The sequence below is a fragment of the Poecilia mexicana genome, unplaced genomic scaffold (assembly GCF_051168715.1).
Source record: "Poecilia mexicana isolate PSO_F unplaced genomic scaffold, ASM5116871v1 scaffold_19, whole genome shotgun sequence".
Lineage (NCBI taxonomy): Eukaryota > Metazoa > Chordata > Actinopteri > Cyprinodontiformes > Poeciliidae > Poecilia > Poecilia mexicana.
Window position 1 is genome coordinate 13304137 of NW_028263388.1, and position 19813 is coordinate 13323949.

Sequence of the window (19813 nt, forward strand, 5' to 3'; positions counted from 1 at the left end):
CATACCATCACACGCGCACGCACGCACACACACGCGTGTGTGTGTGTGCGTAAACCATTTCTTTACCCAAAGAAATGGTTTATGGAGAAGATACCCTAGATTCAAAGTCTGTTTCTGAACAACCTGTTCTTTGCTCTAAATATGTAAAATGAGGCCATATCAAAGAAAGCTCAGAGAAAGCTTCCACAGCAGGGTAAAACTTCACATTAAAAAGTATGAATTCTGGAGATAGCTTATGATTTCTAAACCCACCACCACAACTCTGTGTCATTTTGCACCCTTTCTAGACAAGCCATGATTTCTTCTTATACTTTGAATGATATATTTTTTACCTATACATACATTTTCACATAATTCCTCTTTGTATTGGACTTTATAAAGCCAACAATTCTTCCAAATGAAGTATCACTACTTTTACTTGTGCAAAATGTCTTGCTACTCTACCCACTGCAGTCTGTGAGTAACTTTACAAAAGAATAATTTAACCAAAGTTCATCAGGCACAGAAACAAACTTGTTTGGTAACAAGTATTGTTCATTGTTGTGGTTGTATCTGATGAGCCTACTGTGATATTCAGTGGAGAATAAACTGTCCCTACAAACTTACAATATCTAATATATAAACATTGAATGGATGGATGAATGGACAGATGGCTAGATTCATTGAAGATAATTCTTGACTTTGTAGACTAATTCATAATTTATAATATCTTAGTTTAACAGACCAACCACTCAATATTCGAAAATCTACCATGAACTTGAATTTATTAAAAAAGCAATAAAAAAAACACTGTGGAACACTGAGAGCTGTTCCAAGACATCTGCACCAAAAGCTTTGATTTAAATAGTGAACTGACAAAATTATTTTCATTTTCATTCCACACGTTATTGCATGGAAAATCACCATTTCACTAAGCGCAAACCAAGCAAATACATGCATTTCGAACATTTTCTCCTGACCGTCAGAGCTCTCTGCGTTTCATTTAGTCTGACGTTTTACCCTCACAGTTCTTTGCAACTTCGGTTCCGTCACGCAGGAATGCATATTCAGACTGTCCAGCTCTCCTCCGACCACAAGAGAAAGCAGTTACAGAAATGGATAATTGTGTGTGGGCTGAACGCTGCATGCCTGTAGACTCCCAAAATCAAAACTCTGAGTCTGCTCTTTGCCATTCGAGCATAAGGACTTTAGTTACTCCCTACTCCCAGCTGGGCCGGGTTGCATACATGCTGAGGAGGCCTATCGCCAAACAAATCACTCCCCTTCCTCCTGGCCCCCCTCCGGTAATTACGCTGTGCTGGTTGATAAAAACGGGCCCCTTTGCGTCCAATGTCAGTTCATTTCAATCAGACATGCAACGTAGACACGAGATGTGAAGAGTCACTGATAAGTGACTCTGCAGCTCACATTCAATGCTTAGATCCCTGGCGTTTGAGAGCCGACTTCCTGAATGTGAAACAGCAGAACTTTCCATTGTGATGCATTAGGCACGTGCAAGAGGGGAAGTCTGGAAAAGACATTTCGTGTTCTCCCCCAGGTGCGGCATTAAAAGCTTTTATGCACGTTTATTATTCCCAATTGAGTCGTTTGGATTCGCTTTGGACAATGTCATACTTATAGTCACGCACTTCTCTCGTCGTCGACAGTCCGTGTTTGTGTTTAAAAGATGGGAAGGAGAATAAACCATGGTTCGATCAGCTAAGGCAAAGAAAGAGTTGAAGCTAATGTATAAGTGTGAGACTCAAAACTCCAATAAGGACTTGGATTCTAAGAGGCAAAACAGATGCTCACCAAGGAGGACAGCAGTTAAAATTTACAGCTACTGGAACGATGACCCGTCACTCTGATTTATATTGATCTCGTTACAAGGTTGGGAGCAAAAGTGAAGAACAATAAAAAAAACCTTGTACAACAGGTTGTCGTCCTTGTTTTCATTTCTTTGATTGGTTGGTAAATCAGAAGATTTTTAATAGATAGCAGCTGCTGTTAATTAGGAGAAAAATGGGAAAAAGTCAAAGTAGATATTAACCAAAGACTGGCATGTTTTTGTACTGAATGCATGCTCTCTATTCATGGGAATAAGATTAAAGGATAATTCTGGTCTCTCAGAAATTGGGGCAATACTGGGACTACAAAGACTATGAAGGGGTGAGGAAATAGTTTTGATCATTTAAAGCACTTTAAGATGAACACCAGCACCAAAGCTTTAATGTTAAATCCCTCTTCATCTTTTTCTGTTTTATATTTCTCTTCTAAAAAGTATCTGCCGAAGAGTCTACTTCTGTTGTACAACTCTACACTTTGTATTGATTCACGAGCTTACGTTTTAGTATAAAACCATAGATCTTTTGTCACTTATAACACAAATAATTAAGTGCAAAATGTATTTGCGCAATAAATAGAAAAGGAAAAAAATAACAGTACAAATAGATAAAAGCGGTGTATTTGCAGTTTTTGCTGTTTGTATCATTCATATGTAGAAATGCTTGCATACTCAACCTACAGATGGGGCCATGAATTTATTTTCCGTGTAATAAATATGAAGTCTTTTAACTTGGAAACAATAAAATCAGAAGAAAGACATAGGAAAACTCTTGAACTTATGTTCTGTGTAAAAAAAAAAATACTCCTAACAATTGGAGATTAAGAGATAAAATTGGTGGAATAAACTTAAGGGGGCTGTAATTTTTTACTGTGCTGTTGTGAGTCAGAAGTTGTAAAGATGGTGAACCGCTAACTAAGAGCATTGGGCTTAACTATTAAGAATGCACAACAAGATTTTCTTTATTCCTCTAAACTCTACGTAATTTAGAGTCAGCAAAAGGAAAAAAAAAAGAAAAAAAAAACAGAAATATAAATTCATCCACTTTCCATGTTCTGAACTGCAAAAAAAAAAAAAGAAAAAAAACTTTTTGTTTGGCAAGTCCAACTAATACTACCTCACTGACCTCACTTCAAGTTGTGATCCTATCAAAAGTTAAATCCATTCGGATATTTCCGTCCCAGATGTTCCGCATCTGTTTTGAAATTAGACTGATGTAATTGATAAAAAGTTCAGTTTCTGGTCAGCAAAAGTATCCAGGATCCTCTTTGTGTTTAGTCCCTTGCAAAATATAAACGGTTTCCTGGGTTTATTCTTACAAATTAAAATCTCAAGTCAAAGATTAGAACATTTCAGAGGCTGCAAAACACTGGAGCTAGAGATAAGTTTTTTTCAGATTTGTTTTGATGTTTAGAAAACTTTTAAACCCAAGTATCATTTCTTCATCATCCTTGAGCTACTTTGGGTTTGACTGCCCTATAAAACGCCAAAAGATTGTCATTTTTGGACACTAAAGTCACATAAATGCAAAGTTTTGTTTCACCACCTTACAGTAGGGAAGTAACACGAACAGGCTGCTTATAAAATTCACCAGGTTCTGCAGTTCCAGCTGAAGCTCTTGATAAAAGAAAACGTACACACGCACACACACTATGTGACATTTAGCAAACAGAAGTTAAAGAACAGGAACATCCGCAGACAGCAAAGTTCAGTTTTCCAAACCAGCGTTGTTATTCCGCTTTTGTTCAGTGACTGGAAAGATTCCAATAGTACATCCATTGTTCTCTCTCTCTCTCTCTCTCTCTCTGCATATTTTGAGAGCAAAGGAATTTTACCACACAGAGCACTGTTTGCAAAAATGTTAGAAAAGACAAAAACAAAATGCAACGCAAGTTTACACAAAGATGGAAAGTAAAAAAAAAAAAAAGTTTGAACACAGAGATTTAGTTAAAACTTTTTATTTTGTGGTCATGTTAACCTTTGCTATTTCCTCACAAGTTTAATTGGCTGACAGGTGTGAAATGCCAACTGGCTAGTTGAGTCTATCATTTTGCAGTCTGTGAACTATATGATTTGACATTTTCATCTGTTGTGGCTCCAACACAACATTCAAAGTCCACATAAAACAAACACTTGACCAAATGTGAGATCTACGAAAGTGGGGGGCGGGGGGGCGGGAAATGAATGGAAATACAAATCAACACAATAAATCAGCCCAACATACTCTTATAAGTGTAACAATGGAATCTGCAATCATCACTGAGTCTGAAAAAACGAGTTTCCGCATTGTTTTGGAAGTATGGTGAATAACGCTAAAGTTAGATACAGTAATGGCTTTAATCTGCTCCAGACCAGATATCACTTCCTGCAGCCAGGATGCTGTTCATGCATGATGCCTTGAAGATGAATTTGTATGCCGTCACATTACAGCCTCAAACAGTTCGCTTTGTTAATATTTAATTTTATAGAAGTAGTGCAGAGATGTGAAGTGAAAAGAAAGGAACAATGTTTTCCCATGTTTTTCTGAAAAGAAAATCAGAAAAGAGTGGTGTGCGTTCCTGTTCAGCCCATTTTACTCTGTCACCCTTAGATATAACTTGCTCTGCATGCAAAAGTGCCACCATGTGTGGCACAAAACAGGCATTGCAGTTCACACACCATCCCTTTGAGAAAACATGGTGGTGGCTGCATCACGCTAATGGGTTTGCTTTTCTTCTTCAGGGATTGGGAAGCTATTCTGAATTGGTGGAAAATCTTGTTAAAAAGAGTGTGCTACTAATGAGTAAATGATTTCTGACACAGGGCCAGGAGAACCTTCCATAGAAAAGAAAAGAAAATATAAAGGCAGCAAACTTTTGCCCGTGGCTCCAGGACAAAGACGATTCGTATCTGGTTTTCAAACGGTAAAACTAAGCAGAGATCTGGTGCAAAGGAGGCAAGAAATGCACAAGATGTGATCTCGCTTGCTTGTGTCTGTCAGGAGTCGAGTTGCAATGTTATGGAAAAGCCGGGTAAAGCAGGTGTCAGTGTCCCATTGTTCTGTTCGTTTCAATGTAATTACACAGTGCTGCTTCACAACAAACTCCATCTCAAGCCACTTTGACAAGCAGGTATTCAACTATACTGAAGCCAGCTCCATCTAACACTGTCCAATCATAACAGTTTGACTCCAAAGGTATAGACCTGTACCGACTAATACATCTCAGTTGATCACAGAAAGGAACTCTTCAGCCACTTGCCTTTGGAAAGTCACTTATTTTACAGAAGTTCAAACATATTTGGTGCTCCCCCCCTGGCCCCCAAGTGAAACTGAGTATCTTTTTTCCAAGTAAAATACTCAACCAGAAAGGTTAAAATAACTTCAGATGGACAAATTATATCGCTATGAAAGCAGTAGAGTCAGACAATAGAGTTTTATGTCGTCTGAAAGAGAACATATGGTTTTGTCTAGAAATTCCCAGACGCAGGTTTTACATGGATCCACTTCCACATATGATCCAGTCAGTAACGATCTGCAGGTGGCCCCTTTCTTTTGTTTTCTTTAATCTTTAAGTTTACAATTTACGATTAACTAACTCCATCTGCAATTTAACAATCAGCGTCTGCCACTTGATATTTATATCGATATATTAGGGCAGCGATCTTTTCTGGCTCCTGTCTGACTTTTTTTTTTCCCCCCAAAGCAATAATTCAGCTTTTGTTGTTGTCTAAAGCTTTGAGAAGCCAAAAGATGATCTCAGCTGTCCAATACTGCACCGTGCACTAATTTCAGTTCTCACAAGCAAACAATCTCCTTTTTGTAATTCACAGCCTCTGCAAAATGTGCGTTGATGATGTGATTTCTTAGCTGATCTAAAAAGAAACATTTTTTGTGTAGATGATGGCACCGGAACGGAACTACTGCGTGGCCTGGGCCTGGCTTGATGGACGACAGCAAACTGATGATGAGCTTAACTAACCGTGCTTGCGCTGATAATTCTTCAATTAACCGCTGTGGTTTGTTTCCGCGTCCAGGAGCTCGCGAAGCAGACGGTTGGCGTGTCCACGCAGCTTGAGCAGATTAGACAGAGAGGGGCCTCGTTTGAAGGTGGCCGTGGAGACAGCTAATTTGAGAGTGAATAGCAGTTTTCTTTGGCCCGGGTTTGAAGTGTACGCCTGGTTAGCTGTCCCTGTCTCGTGTTTTTCTTGTCTTTTTTTTTTCTCGCCTTCAGAGGGAATTAAATAGAGGCTCGATGTGAGGAGCTGGAGTCCTGCCAGGTGTGCTTCACTTGTGCCCAGAAGTACGGGACACCAATTCGAACCACTCGCTCAAAAGCAGTGAGGCCGACCACTCACGTAAAAACCCGACACTCACACCTCCTTCCCTCTATAATTACGGTAAGCTTTGATTATCAACCCACCTGCCCTCTTATTTCAAAGCATTCCAGCTTATGAAGGACTCCAATACTTTCCAATTTCTTTAGGGCTTCCTTTAACAGTGCCGGAGAAGATTAAGCATCTCGGCTCTGCAGTTGGCCAGATTTCTGTCGTATAAACCCTGGATATGATGATGTCCCTCAAAACCCTTTTCCAGGAGGGACACGGTTAGCTGAGCAAACGGAGATGGCAGGTGTTTGCGGCACAGCTGTGTGGCTGGGGCGAATCAGGGTCCATGTCTAATGCAACATGACAGTTTAATATGAGCACATGGTGTCCACAGCGGCGGCTGAACAGACAGAGGAGAATAAGAAGGAGTTTTAAACAGGACAGCAATTTGGAACTATGTAATTGTCGATTGTAGCACTGGGTGAGAAATCACTTATCACTTCCGCGTTAGCTCCCATTAGCGGAGCTATTTTATACTTCGGTCTTCATTTTGCAGCAATGCAGAGCAAGAAATACTTTTAGCGAGACAAGGAAATTACACATGGCAAATTTAAAACAGACTCCTCACTGACTCTATTCAGGAAACTGACACAGCTTGGCATTAAAAAAAAAAAAAAAAAAAAAAAACACACACTGAGCCCAGCGTACGTTCTTTGTGAAAGTACACTGCAGCATGTACAAAAGTTTAAGAAAACAATAATTCCATTAATGGCTACGTCCACGCAGGAGACAGGTATTTGCAGCGCAGCTGCGTGGCTGGAGGAGCTCACGGTCACTGTGTAACAAGGCATGACAGGTTAGCATATGAGCCATGAAGACACGGCGTCCTCATATGGAGCTAAAACGGTGCATTTGTGAATTATGAGACAGTTTTAGCTCCATAATTTTGATTCCAGTTCTTTTTTTCAGTGACTGTCAAAAAGGAAATCATTCCTTCAGTCCTAGCTTTTTGTTGTTCAATTCCTTTTTTTTTTTTTTTTACATAAAATAATTCAATAAATGGGGGCTTGATATAAATAGTCTACAATTCTTCAGTGATGTATTTTAACTATTGCTTCAAATTTAGGACCAACAATTCCCTCATGGGTGTCTTTTTGTTGCTATTTCACTTTTGTTCTTCAATCTCAGTATTTTTCTCAGTGACAGCAAAACAGATGCTAAATATCTGCTTGAGAAGCCCACTTATTAATACAGTTATGAACTTCTTCATACTGATTGCTTTTTAATTTTTTCCCTTTTGTTTGAATGGAAGGTGTAGTCTACAGAAACACAGATTTGATCTTTCTCATATTTTAACTACTTTACTCCAAGGTCTCCACCAGCATTTCCTCCTGGAATTTTTACAGCCCATAAATGTTCGAATCAAAAGAGTCAATGTCCATTTAATCCAGTTAATTCCTGCCGTTGTCTTTTATAGTTGTTTTACATTCATTTTCTTTTATGTGCTCAAAATTTCAGACAATAAAGCTGTTTAACACAATAGACCGCTTATAACAAAGTTCCACAATTTCTCCTAATTTAGATGACTTATTTTTAATTTGCCAGGTGTTCAAATGAACACTTTAAACGATCGTTCGGAAAGTCTGGGGATTTATAGCTCGTGATCACTTTATGAGATTACAAGAATTTACGGGATGGGAAAATTAGGAGTGGTTCGAGACTTTTCCGTGGCGGCGCATCACAGAGCATCACATCAGCAGCCAAAATGTTATTGTCAGATGATTAATTCTAATTTCACAGAGAGCTTTAGATTAGGACGTGCCGTAGCAGAAAATAAAAACTTGTGGTATATCTTCTTGCTTGGTTTTTTTTTTTTTTTAATTACCAACATTACCGTATTAGCTTCACATAATGAGCCTGAAACCTGAGCTGTGTCCTGGTCTAAGAGCACACAGAGGAGGATGTGGTTATTAATATGCCCAGCAGAAGGCGTAATGTGGGTCAAACGTGCCAGATGCCACGTGAGAGAGACAGAGCAAAAACCCACCTCCCTCATGTCCTGACATGAGGAGGGGTAGCAGGGCTACTTGCATCAGCTGTGTGAGTCTGAAAAAGGGCCTCTGGAAAGTCTCCAGCGCAGCGGGGCCGCTGCAGCGCCACACAGAAACGAACCTCAAAATTCATGTGGTCATGATGGGAATGAGGTTTTCTGAGGATTTTAGATTTACAATTTGTTAAAGTAGTGTATTCCGTCAGCATGAACACTGCTGAGTTATGTGATGTTGGGTGTTTTTGCATGTTTTCTATTTCGTCGTCAGGCTTTCTTAACTTCTTTTTTTTTTTATTTGAGTTGAGGCTCATCACTTGTTACAGCACCGCATAGGGGAATACACGTAATGAATGGCCAGGTGTCGCGTCATTTATGTCATATTTTATCACATTGCATGAGTTATTTTTTTCTCCCAAGGAAGGCATCGAAAGCATGGAGGGAGCTGCAGCTTTATTTTGAAGGAGGTGATATCTTTTGCAAATTTGCCACATCAAAAGCCTTCAATCGTATCATATATAATACTTTATACCATATCATATCTCATATGACTGTCAGTAGCACTGCATCTTTTTTATATACTGACAAGAAAATACTTTTTTTTGTTGTTTTGACCGTTCAGTACTAATGCAAAATGACTGATTAAGGAATACAGTGGGTTTATGTGTATGTATTGAAAATTACATATCCACAGTTTCAAATTTAATATGAAGATACAAGAATGTTTTTATGTAACTCTTAGCTGGAAACATTTATTATTCTAAAAAAAAAAATCTACTTACTCCTATTAAAAAAGTTAATGGACTGAATTCTTATAGTGCTTTTGTATAAATACGTCCATAGATTGGTTGGCAATTTGTAGCTTCGTACTTTGTACTGTAGCTCCAGTGTTTTCTATTGTTACCTTTATAAGGTCATTACATAAAAGAGGAGACCATGTCTTTGTGTGAACTCTGTATTAAAGTCCAGAGTCAACTGACTGATTGCAAATCCCTAAATTACCTCCAGACTTTGTTAAATATAGCTGGCTAAATGAAGGGTAAGCTAATGAAGCGAAAAGCTATGCACGCATGTATCCATGCGTCCCACCATCAACACAGTTCAAAGCAGCTCTCATCTCCATCTTTTGTTCTTTGTATAATACCGTATAAGGCTTTGTGTGCAAGCAGTTTACAAAAAAAACAATCTAATTTGCTAGACACTATTTGTGTGTTTTGATGTGATTTTTAGCTGATTTATGAGCAGATGAAGCATCTTTTCTCAGCTTTGTTGTACCACATCCCAAAGGATTTGATAAAGTGGGATTCTTTTGGTCTCCGCGTTATTTGTCTCCCCCGTGATTAAAAAGCTGCGTTGCTCAGATTGTTTCATCTGCTATTCTCGCCAGATGGGAACTATTTGGATTGGCATGCAAAGCACAGATTAAACCAAACTTATCCAGAGCTCTAATTTGACAAAGGCATTTTATGATAGAACATTTAGGAAACTTTACTTCATGCTATGAGTAATGACTAACAGCAAAAAGGGCATGGCTATTTGGTGGCGTTTTGTACTGATTTTCGTGAGTTTTTGCCTCTAGAAGAGCACTCAGGCGACAGGGCTGCCATCAACTCGATGCAGTAATGCCTGAAAACACAAAGAAGCCCATTCAGAAACCCATGAATCCATATCCCACACCCACAAAGTCAAGAGGACACACAGACCCATCCAGCACACAGCCTGGAGTCAGTACAAAAGGCCGTGTGTGCTTACGCAGTAGTTAACAAAAAAAAAAAAAAAGAGAGAGAATCTAGGAATCACTATACCCATCCACAGTCATACACAAAGATTTATGTGTGTAAAACATAGAGGGATATTTCTCATGGTTTACAACGTTACATTTTACGTCTCAGTGATCCAGTGTGCTTAAGAGTTCCACATCGTCTGTGTTGGCTGAGTTTGGAGCCACTGGCTTCTCTGGACTGGTCTGGGAAGGACGGAGCCAGAAAAGAAATTAGAAGCAGACAGAGAGGCCCCAACATCGGCTGGTCCACACCAAGGCAAACAACGCTGCAGAAATGTTCAGGGATGACTTGCAACAAGTTGTTTGACAAGCCTGCAGAACTGCTCAACCCTGTGCATGACAGGAAAAGTCTGAATCCAACTTCTGCTTGTTCACATTATCCCACATACTAATGAGTCCCGTTGATTGTTGACGGGTCAGTCATACTTGGACATCTATCACACAACAGATCCAAATAAGGATAAATATGATCAAAACGAGACAGAAATCAGATTTTGTTGGAAAATAAACTCTTAAATTTGTAGCTGTAATTTAACAAAAATATTAACTTTCAAGGTGCGTAATAACTTACAAAGCACTGCACATAATGCATATAGGATGTTGAATAAACAGCTTCCAGGTTGAAGGGAACGAGGAAAACCACGGAGAAGGTTAAAGGACGAAGTGATGAAGGACATGTAAAGGGTGTGGCTGAAGAGAATAATTGGGTGAGATGAAAGCAGAGGATTATACATCTGAATATAAACCAAATATAATTTCCTGTGTTTGGACTGTGAAGCCACAATAATAATAATAAAAAAAAAAAAAACAATTCTATGCTGCCAGTAGTTGAGTTGCAGTTTGGGGGTTACATGATCCTGAAGGAACCCAAGTAGAATTTGAAAAAAAAGTTGAAAACTAATCAGATTAGATGGTTTTGATCAACATTTCATACTACTTGAGAGTTTTTCTCGCTATTGCAGGAGTTTGAATTTCTGAATTAACATATTCCATATTCATCACAGATACCAAGATTATAAATAATTTAAAAAAAAACCTTGATATACACCATGCAATTATTTATTTATTTATTGCCTTCACATCATCAATGTGGAATGTATTTGGTTTGATGCGAGTGTGATGAGACCTAATCAATTCCACCTACGAGCAAAACCAGCTAAGCAAAGGTAGGACAGTTAATTTCACCTATTAAATATTCATGTGAAGACGATTTGAAACGCGGTGCATTTATTAAAAGTCATCCTAAATAATAGATTGTGTAACATGATGCAGGAAGGGTTTAATGCTACACAGTGACAGGTAGGCGTGCTTAACCCGATGTGCATCTTTACGCATGCGTAATCTGAAACTTCATCAAAGTCGCCGATATTTAAATACTCGACGGCAAGCAGAATCTAATTAATGCCCGCTTTTGTGCTTCGTCATGCTGCAGTTATCTATAAAACACCTTCGGGGAAATTCCTCCTACTTTATGAAAAACATCGCTGCTGCTACGTTTAGGCACAAGGAGTCCCTATTTATTGTTTTTTTTATCCCACACTGCCCCCTGCTGACCATTTATAGAAGCACATCAACAATGGGATTTTATGTAGAAAAAAAGCTTTTTTAATAAATCATGATACAAAGTGTATGAAAAAGATCAATAGAGTGAGAACACATTATGGTAATACAGACATTGATAGTGCCAAACAAAATACAGTGGATCTTAGTTTCACAGTAAATTAAATACTTGGATGAAAAGCTTTAAACGCTGCAACAAAAGTCAAATTTTGACTAAATTTTTCCTTGAACTTACGACTGACTAGATACGCATGACACTGTTTTCATCATCTTCTGTAACTTTAGAGAAGGATAACGTTTAAGGTAGCTGATCACTCGTAATGTCATCCTCCAGTTAAAATAAGGAGCGTCACACATTTTCTGGGCCGTTCCAAGTCTTAAAGCAGCATCAAAACATACCGGTAAAATGTCTACTACACATGAGCAGTGAACACATGCAAGAAGTGTACGTTACTGCAAAAAATAAAAAAATCCCTCCAATGGCCTGAAAACAATAATGATTTTGAATTGTCCTCACTAGGTGGAATTTCTGGAATCCAAGACTGGAAATTGGATTTAAACGAGTCCCAGAAGTCTGACAACCAAACTTCACAACCAACAGTGAAACTCATCGTATATAAATTCATTACACAAGAGTGACCTACGTAAGAAGCATTCGTTTCTGCTAAACGTGGTGATGAGACTTTGTGAGAGACTCGATTTTAGGTGTCTCAGACATATGCCGTAATCGTCAAAATTACATGTATCACACTGTAATAAATCCATACGTGTGTTTCTCCTTTTGGAGTCGGATTATTTCCAGCTGATTGTGATGCAACTGTGTGGTGTGGGTGTGTAAATAACAAATGTATGAGATACACAGAAAAACATGCTTATTCACACTTCTGACAGTTTGCATCTTATTAAACCAGAAAAAGTCAGATGGTAATGGACATCTTTTCTAGAGTTTCAAAGCAGAGAACGTAGAGACGTTATAGGACAGATCAGGGAGTCAGATCATGTTTTAGCTCCATTACAAACAGTATGTAAAATATTAAGGGATGACTCAAAACTTTTGCACAGTGCTGTAAATATTTTCAGCTTAGTCAAGTTTTGAGAGCTCACTTCCTTTTCTAAACACTTTTGCGAATCACTACTTTGCTTTATCGTTTCTGTTAGCGGGGCATTTAGCCGCTTGCGATGCCTTTGCAGTTTTTGTCGCTTTTTCCTTCTTCTCTTCGTCCTTCTTCGCGGTTACCTCGTTCCTCTGGACCTCCTCCTCGTTTTCCGGCTTAGCTGCGACCTTCCTCAGCTTGTGCTTCCCCTTGATGGGCGTTGAAAAGGTGAGCGAAGACTTGATGAAGTCCAGGGGGAAGATGCCCACGTCTCCGTCGAAGCGATTTTTGGTGACCTGCAGCGACCTGCGGCCGGGACAAGTCACCAGCTTCTTCTCCTGCAGAATGAGGACGTTGTCGGCCTCTTGGCTTGCCTGGAGAGAGGTCAAAGGTCAGGACGCGTGCGCCACATACGTCTTTTCTTTTTGACATCACAAGTACGTGTTCTTCTCTGCTTCTTGTTCTTCCTACTCATTGGGTAAACCACGGTTTCGGCATGTTTCAGTAAATTAAATTTACAGCAATTTAAACAAAATGAGTCCAATAGCGCATAAAAAAAGTACCCTCGTAAATTTCTTCTTTGACACACTTAAAAGTTTTATTTCGCTAAACTAGTTGAGGAAATGTCAAGACGTGAGTGAATTTAACTTGGAATATAGTAAAAAATGATTCGGCCTTATTCAACTTAAGACCCTGCAGAACCCCTACTAGACCTTTTATGGGAGAGATTGGACAAAAAAAAAAAAGAAATTAAATACCTTAGCAGAACCGAAGATGGACGCAGTCTGCAGTTCCCTGTCGTCCTCCTCTTTCCTGGGATGAATGATCAGAGTGACGTGGCAGCTGCTGTTGGTGGCAAACTTCCTGAACACCCCGATGATGTGGTCCTGGACGGCAAATCTGGATTGCAAATTCATTTGCATGTTTTAATTCAAATGTGTTAACGATTAGAGCCTAACTAGACAGCTATTTTCAAATCTACTTTGTAAGAAATAGGTGTTCAAAGAACATTGTTTAACACCTGCCAATCACGGTGGTGGCAGGTGGACCACTTGCCAATTGGTCCACTTTAAGAAGGACGGCTCAGGTAAGCGGTTGTCTACCTTCAGCAGGACTTTCAGTTACCTTACTGATGCGACTGTTAGCTGAAATGTTGTGGTTTTGTGTGTTTCAGTAAACCTGCTCCAGATGAATCTACAGGTTTTTGTAAATTTGCAGTTTTTGTACATTTGCCTGCTTACATGCCAGAACATTAAGCTCTCTCTGCCCTGACACTGAATAAAAGTCTATGCTTCCACTCACTTATCTACTGAGAGGTTTTCTTGACCCATCATGAACTGCAGGTTATCAATGATGACATGGTTGATGTCGTAGAGGTAGACGGCGTGTTGCATGGTGTCCAGTACTGCCCTGGAATGAAAACAAGTTCACGGAAGAGTTCCTGATTAAAAACGGCAGTCGCGTCGGCAAAAACGTAAGAAAACTCAAAGAGAAGGGAGAGACAGGTAAAAACTGACCGCCCTGATCAAACATACTTGATGTTCTGCTGTCCGTGGAACGTCATAAAGTAAAGCGGCAGCTCCTCGAATCTGTCAGCCCAGAAGTCGTACTGCTCCAGGTTCTCCTCCAGCCTCTGCATGGCGAACTGCGTCAGCATGATCTTAGCCAGACGCACGTTGTTTATCTCGAAGCTGCCCCACAGCGTGTTGACACCCTGCATGCAGAGGTCCAGGGCGAGCTCGCTGATGAAGGTGGTCTTCCCGCTTCCGGTTGGACCTGGATAGGAAACGCACTGATAGAAAACTGGACAGGACCCTTTCCTACTTCTGTTTCATACCTTTAAACAAAGCACATAACTTTATTATGCCCACATAATAAAGTAGCAGTTCAGTTTTCTTTGAAGAAAAACGCACAGATATGAAACATAATTACATTTAAATAGATACAATTCCTTCAAAACTGTTTAACTACACCGTTTATTTTGGGCCTGGTTCCAATTTGGGCCGGTTTGTGAAGATTTCCATTTTTATCCACTATTTCTGTTCCAGCTTTAAATAAAGTAAGTAGACAAATGACAGATTAGTACCTGTGAAAACTGTGAGCTCTCCTTTTCTGTGTCCCTTTAAGATCCGGTTGAGCTCCGGAAATCTGGTCCACTTAACTCCAGCCACCTGATCTGTGTTCACCAGCTCTCCGTAAACGTCCTCTCTGAGCTGCTTGAAAGAGACAATGGACTTGTGCGCCGCTGGGATGGAGGCTTTGACAATGCGGGACAAGTTTTTCCCCTGGGAGAGCGCCTCCAGTGGACACGGCTGGAACTCCCCCGGTCGCACCAGGGTGCACCGCCGCAGGCCCAGCTTACGCGAAAAGAGCTTCGATGCCTCCCAGGAGCGAATGTCGCCCCCCAGCCACAGCGTCACCCTCTTGAACTGCTCCAGGTAGGGCAGCAGGGCCGGCGGGAGGCAGCTGACCCCGCGGGGCAGAGCCACGCTGGGGAGCCCGGTGCCCTGGCTAACGGCCAAAGTGTCCAACTCGGAGCCCGTCACCACCACCTCCGAGTCCATACGGCTCACTAGGGCGAGGCCGAACAAGTTGAAGTAGGAGCTGCACTTTGGAACTGTGGCTTCGTGATAGGTGACCTTCTCTCCGTCTGTCCTTTGGGCGGAGAGGAGTTTGATCCCCTTCAAGGAGGAGTCGGGACCACCGAACCAGGGGAAAACCAGACTCTTGGTGGGCTTAAAGAGCCTCACTCCAAACTTCTTCAGGGTTGCATTGGAGATCTTTGTGATCTGAAAAAGTAAAACAGCGATGAGTTTGAGAGGTAGTCCAACAATCAGTACGGATAACAGTTAATAAAGGTCTGCATTACGCAAAAGATTATTAACTCTAGCGTGTTGCTAGAAATGCAGATTTTCTTTTTACTGTGACTCACACTTTTAAAACCTTTTGTTTAAATTCACCAATTATGGTGTCTTGCAAAAGTATTCAAACTTTTTGAACATTTTCACCCAGAAACTTCAGACGTTTTACTGGGATTTGATGTGATCGATCAAGTGCATGTTTGTGAAATGGAACGGAAACAATTCATGGTTTTCTGAGTCTTATACAAACACCAACCAGAAAGGTGTGACATACCCTTGTACTGAACCCCATCACAACGATACCCCTAAATTGTACTGAACCCCATCACAACGATACCCCTAAATTAAATCCAAGGAAAACAACTTCCTTAAGAAGTCACCTTGCTACTAAATAAATGACACTTGACAATTTGACTTTTCTGCCAATAAAATTGTTGAGACTTGGCAAATAATGATAATAAAAAAATCCTACCTGCTGACCAAATAAAGCCCTACGTAAATCCAGTGTAACCATAATTCATAACTTTAATGTTTGACGATATGCAGTGTTTGACTGTAAACAGGAATAAGTTGTTTTTTTTTTGTTTTTTTTTTAAAGATTTTGGAACTACCTTTTAGAATCTTGCAACATGCATATTTAGTTGTAGCATTTCAGAGAACAGCACATAAACACAAAATGAAGTTCTTCTTAATCCTACCCGGAACATGGCTTTAACCAGCTGAGCTTCCTCGTCGTGGAGATCTGTGAAGGGCAACGAGCTGGACCAGATTTCCCGCACTTCCCTCTGCTCCCTCTCCGTCTCCTCCTGCTCCTCCAGGCTCTCCGGATACCCCAGCAGCACATGAGGGCTGAGGGAGTCCTGCTCGTCCTTCTGCATCACCTCCAGGCAGTCCTGGAGGTCCTCCCAGCTGCCCTCCACCAGCGTGTCCTTGCACAGAAACTGTCCCGTGGTTTTGTCAATGAACAGGGAGAAGCTGTCCTTCCTCGTGAACGCGTCGATGAAGATGCTTGGGATGTGGAGGCAGCTGTAGCCATCGTGGAAGAGAATGTCTTTGGAGCGCAAGTACTGCTTGATGTCTGTGACTGTGATGGGACTCAGAGGGAACTCTACAGTGGACTTGGCGTCCTTTTTATAATTCCTGATCAGGTTGTGGGATTGGAAGACGTCTGTACTTCTAAGCCTCGGGATGCATGATGTCTCTCGAAGTTTGTGGACAGACCTATGGGTGAGAAGTCTGAAACACTGGGAGGAAGCATGTCTTTGATGGAGAAAGCTTTGGGCTGACACCTGCAGGAGACAGGTGGTGCCCTTCAGCAGCAGGCCTCTCCACATTGGCTATCTGCTTAGCTCATTTGACCTACAAAAACACACAAAGAAGAAAACGCGTGCAAAACATTAGTTAGATGCATTAAAGCTACACAACTGACTTCATGAAGTGATACAGAAATATACTAAGGCTTATGCTAAGTCTTCTTTTTCACTCAAGCGAACACAATTCACAAACTGGAAGTAGACAGTGGAGCACCTTATAAAATCAGCTAAAAAAAAAGTGTGTTACGTTAATAAAAACCATGATCTTCATAAATACATTTTACCTGCTAAACATCTGACCTCGTCTTGCCCCATGCTCCATGCAGCCCGGGTTTTATTGGTACGCTTTCAAAACAAGTCCGTCTAAAACAAATTATAGAAGAAGAAACATCTCTTGCGCGTTCAGGTCCTTACGTCAATGTCATTGCCATATTGTGTGTGGCAGTTTTTGTTGCCAAGCATGCAAAAAAAAAAAAAAAAAGAAACTTTGATCAAGCTGGGGGATTGCGCCGTAAATGATGATTCGGTCCAGAAAGGGTCTAAAATGTTAAATGCTGCAAGCCACTGACTCGATGAAATCTGCAGGGTTTTCTTGGAAACTGTTAACTACTTTGAATAATTGTAATTGTAGTTATTGAAGTTATTATTTCTACTAAAGTGCCACGAGACGACATTTGTGGTGAATTTGCACTATATAAATTAACTGAATCGAGTTAAATTGAACTACAAAGGTCCCGAAGGAATACATAAGATTTCCCCCTGGCAGTAAGTTTGCATTCCCTCGCACACCGTGGTAATGTTATTTTAAAACAGGAAAAGGAACTGCACGTGAAAACTATTCCAGTCTAACTACCAACACGAAAAATCTTGCGTTGGTTTCCAAGGAGAACCCTAGAACCTGCCACACACAATATGGCAGACGGCGCTCCATATTGTAGCTATGCTATGAAACTTCAGTTCCGTGTATGTGTCACATCGGACCTTTCAAGCGACGGGCTGCCTTGTGTTCCTAGCCGAGAGGTTGTCCTCTACGAGTTTAGGTATCGCAGTTTTATAAATTACTACATGTTAGCAGTGGTCTGTCTTTACTGAGTTGAAGATAAAGTTGAAGGTGAAAGGATGACATCCAGAGGGACGCCCAGCCGCTTCCTGAAGAGCGTTCTTCAGAACGGCGTGGGCCGATACGTGTGTCAACTGAAACGGGTCTCCATCATGTTCTCCAAGAAGTCTCCGAGCGCACTGGGAGTCAGGTTGGTATTGTACTCCTTTGCACATTTACATTTTGTCTCTGTACAACCGCAGACTTTAACGATTTTTTAGAAATTTACGTGGAAGACTGACAGTGGCTTTATAAAAGGACACTGTCCTTCAGAAAGTCCCCTGTTTAGTAAGTAGATTCCATCTGTGTGTAATTTAATCTCACTATAAATCCAGAAGTTTGTTTACGTGACAGTGTACTTAAAGTCCCAGCTGGAACTGTCAAAACCAGTGACCTTTTTTCATTGTAAGAAATATTGTCAGATATCTACTGAAATGTTGCACGCTTTACTTTCTTTCTTAAAACATGCCTTATTTGTAGAACTGTCTACAAACTAGTTCATCTTCTCCTCCTGTAGGGATTTCATTGAGGAGGGAGTGGTGGATTTTGCCAAGAAGAACCCTGGGACTGTTGTTTATGTTTCTCCTCAGCTCTGTAGTATCCCTAAAGTAGTTGCAGAGTACTGTAAGTACCCACAATATTGACTAAATATTGAATTGGTCTTCTCATGATGGTTTTATTTTATTCGTACTGTAGTTATGTGATTAATAATTGGTAAAAGTGTCCCGATTGTTCCAAAGATCATCACAAATATAGAATCAGGGAAAAGCATTGTGTTCTCTTGAAAGCATTTTTAAATCCTTACACACGGGGCTCCGGTTATTAATGTTTAGATAAAATATTTGAAAAAAGTCAAATTTCAAACTAAGACTCAGGCTCTCTCTCTGATCATGCAGGTCTCTTCAAAAGTTTACATGCTCTCATAAATTGCTTGATTGCCATGTAATTCGGAAGCGTTTGAAATGATTTGACTAGATTTTAAACCACTTAAGGAGTTTGTTCGATTTAAATAAGATCTGGGTTTCATTACAAAATCGATCTGTTTGTGATTTCAGATAGACTGCGATGTTGCATTCACATGACAAATTCAGACTTTTTCCGTTCCTTCATAGATATGCAACTAAGATTAAAGTCTATATAAATTTTGCACATTAAGATATCTAATAACAGAGCAGGAACCAGAACAAGAATAAATAAAAAAAATAAAAAACAGTCATGAAGCAAAATGCAAATACCATATCACTGTGTAATAAATTAGCTAATTATGAGAAAGTGTGAACTGTGATGTAACACTCTTAATGTACTGTAGGGGGCAGTATGTTACCCCTTTTTCTAAGATTAATACTCAGGAACAAGACCTAGACAAACATGTAACTCTGTCAGAGTTACACGTTTGTCTTGTTCCCATTCAGTCTCTCACCACATGATACATTTACTCTCCCACCCTGCAGTAAATGGTAACACAAAGGAGGAGCTGCTCAGCAACAAAACGTCGCAGCAGGTCTTAGAGGTTCTCACCAAGCTGACCGACCAATCTGGCCAGGACATCATCCGCATCCGCAAGCCGTATCACACCGACAGTCCCAGCATCCAGGGCCAGTGGCACCCGTTCACCCACCGCCCCCCATCTGTCGGCCTCATCAGACCACAGAACCACCGTGTAGAATAAAGACTTCCTAGTGGTTATTGTTGGGACAGTTTCCAGAAACTAATGAGGCTCGTCTTAGCCTCATTAGTTTTTTCTGCAGAGAAAACCCACTTCTGACAAGTGCTGTTATTATGTCTTCAGATAACATTTGAAACTAGCACGTTTAATGTTAATGGGTTTTTTTTTAAAGTGTATATAATGCATTGTATTAAAATAAAAATAAAAAAGTGAAAATAAATGATCTAGTGCTATTTCATATTTCATGGACTGAGCAGCAGCTT

General features: G+C 40.3%; 2 protein-coding genes across 2 annotated transcripts; one reads left to right on the top strand and one right to left on the bottom strand.

Moving 5' to 3' along the window:
* Positions 1 to 11539: 11539 nt before the first annotated feature.
* twnk (twinkle mtDNA helicase) lies at positions 11540 to 17615 on the bottom strand. Its single transcript, XM_014973162.2, has 7 exons — positions 17070 to 17615; positions 16171 to 16831; positions 14698 to 15400; positions 14147 to 14387; positions 13914 to 14021; positions 13370 to 13511; positions 11540 to 12985 (listed from the first exon to the last, which is right to left on the bottom strand). The coding sequence occupies exons 2-7, from the start codon at positions 16804 to 16806 to the stop codon at positions 12650 to 12652; spliced, it is 2166 nt and encodes a 721-aa protein (XP_014828648.2). The 5' UTR covers positions 16807 to 16831; positions 17070 to 17615; the 3' UTR covers positions 11540 to 12649.
* Positions 17616 to 17763: 148 nt separating this feature from the next.
* mrpl43 (mitochondrial ribosomal protein L43) lies at positions 17764 to 19770 on the top strand. The gene is made up of 3 exons (XM_014973163.2): positions 17764 to 18035; positions 18402 to 18508; positions 19336 to 19770. The coding sequence occupies exons 1-3, from the start codon at positions 17905 to 17907 to the stop codon at positions 19551 to 19553; spliced, it is 456 nt and encodes a 151-aa protein (XP_014828649.1). The 5' UTR covers positions 17764 to 17904; the 3' UTR covers positions 19554 to 19770.
* Positions 19771 to 19813: the final 43 nt, after the last annotated feature.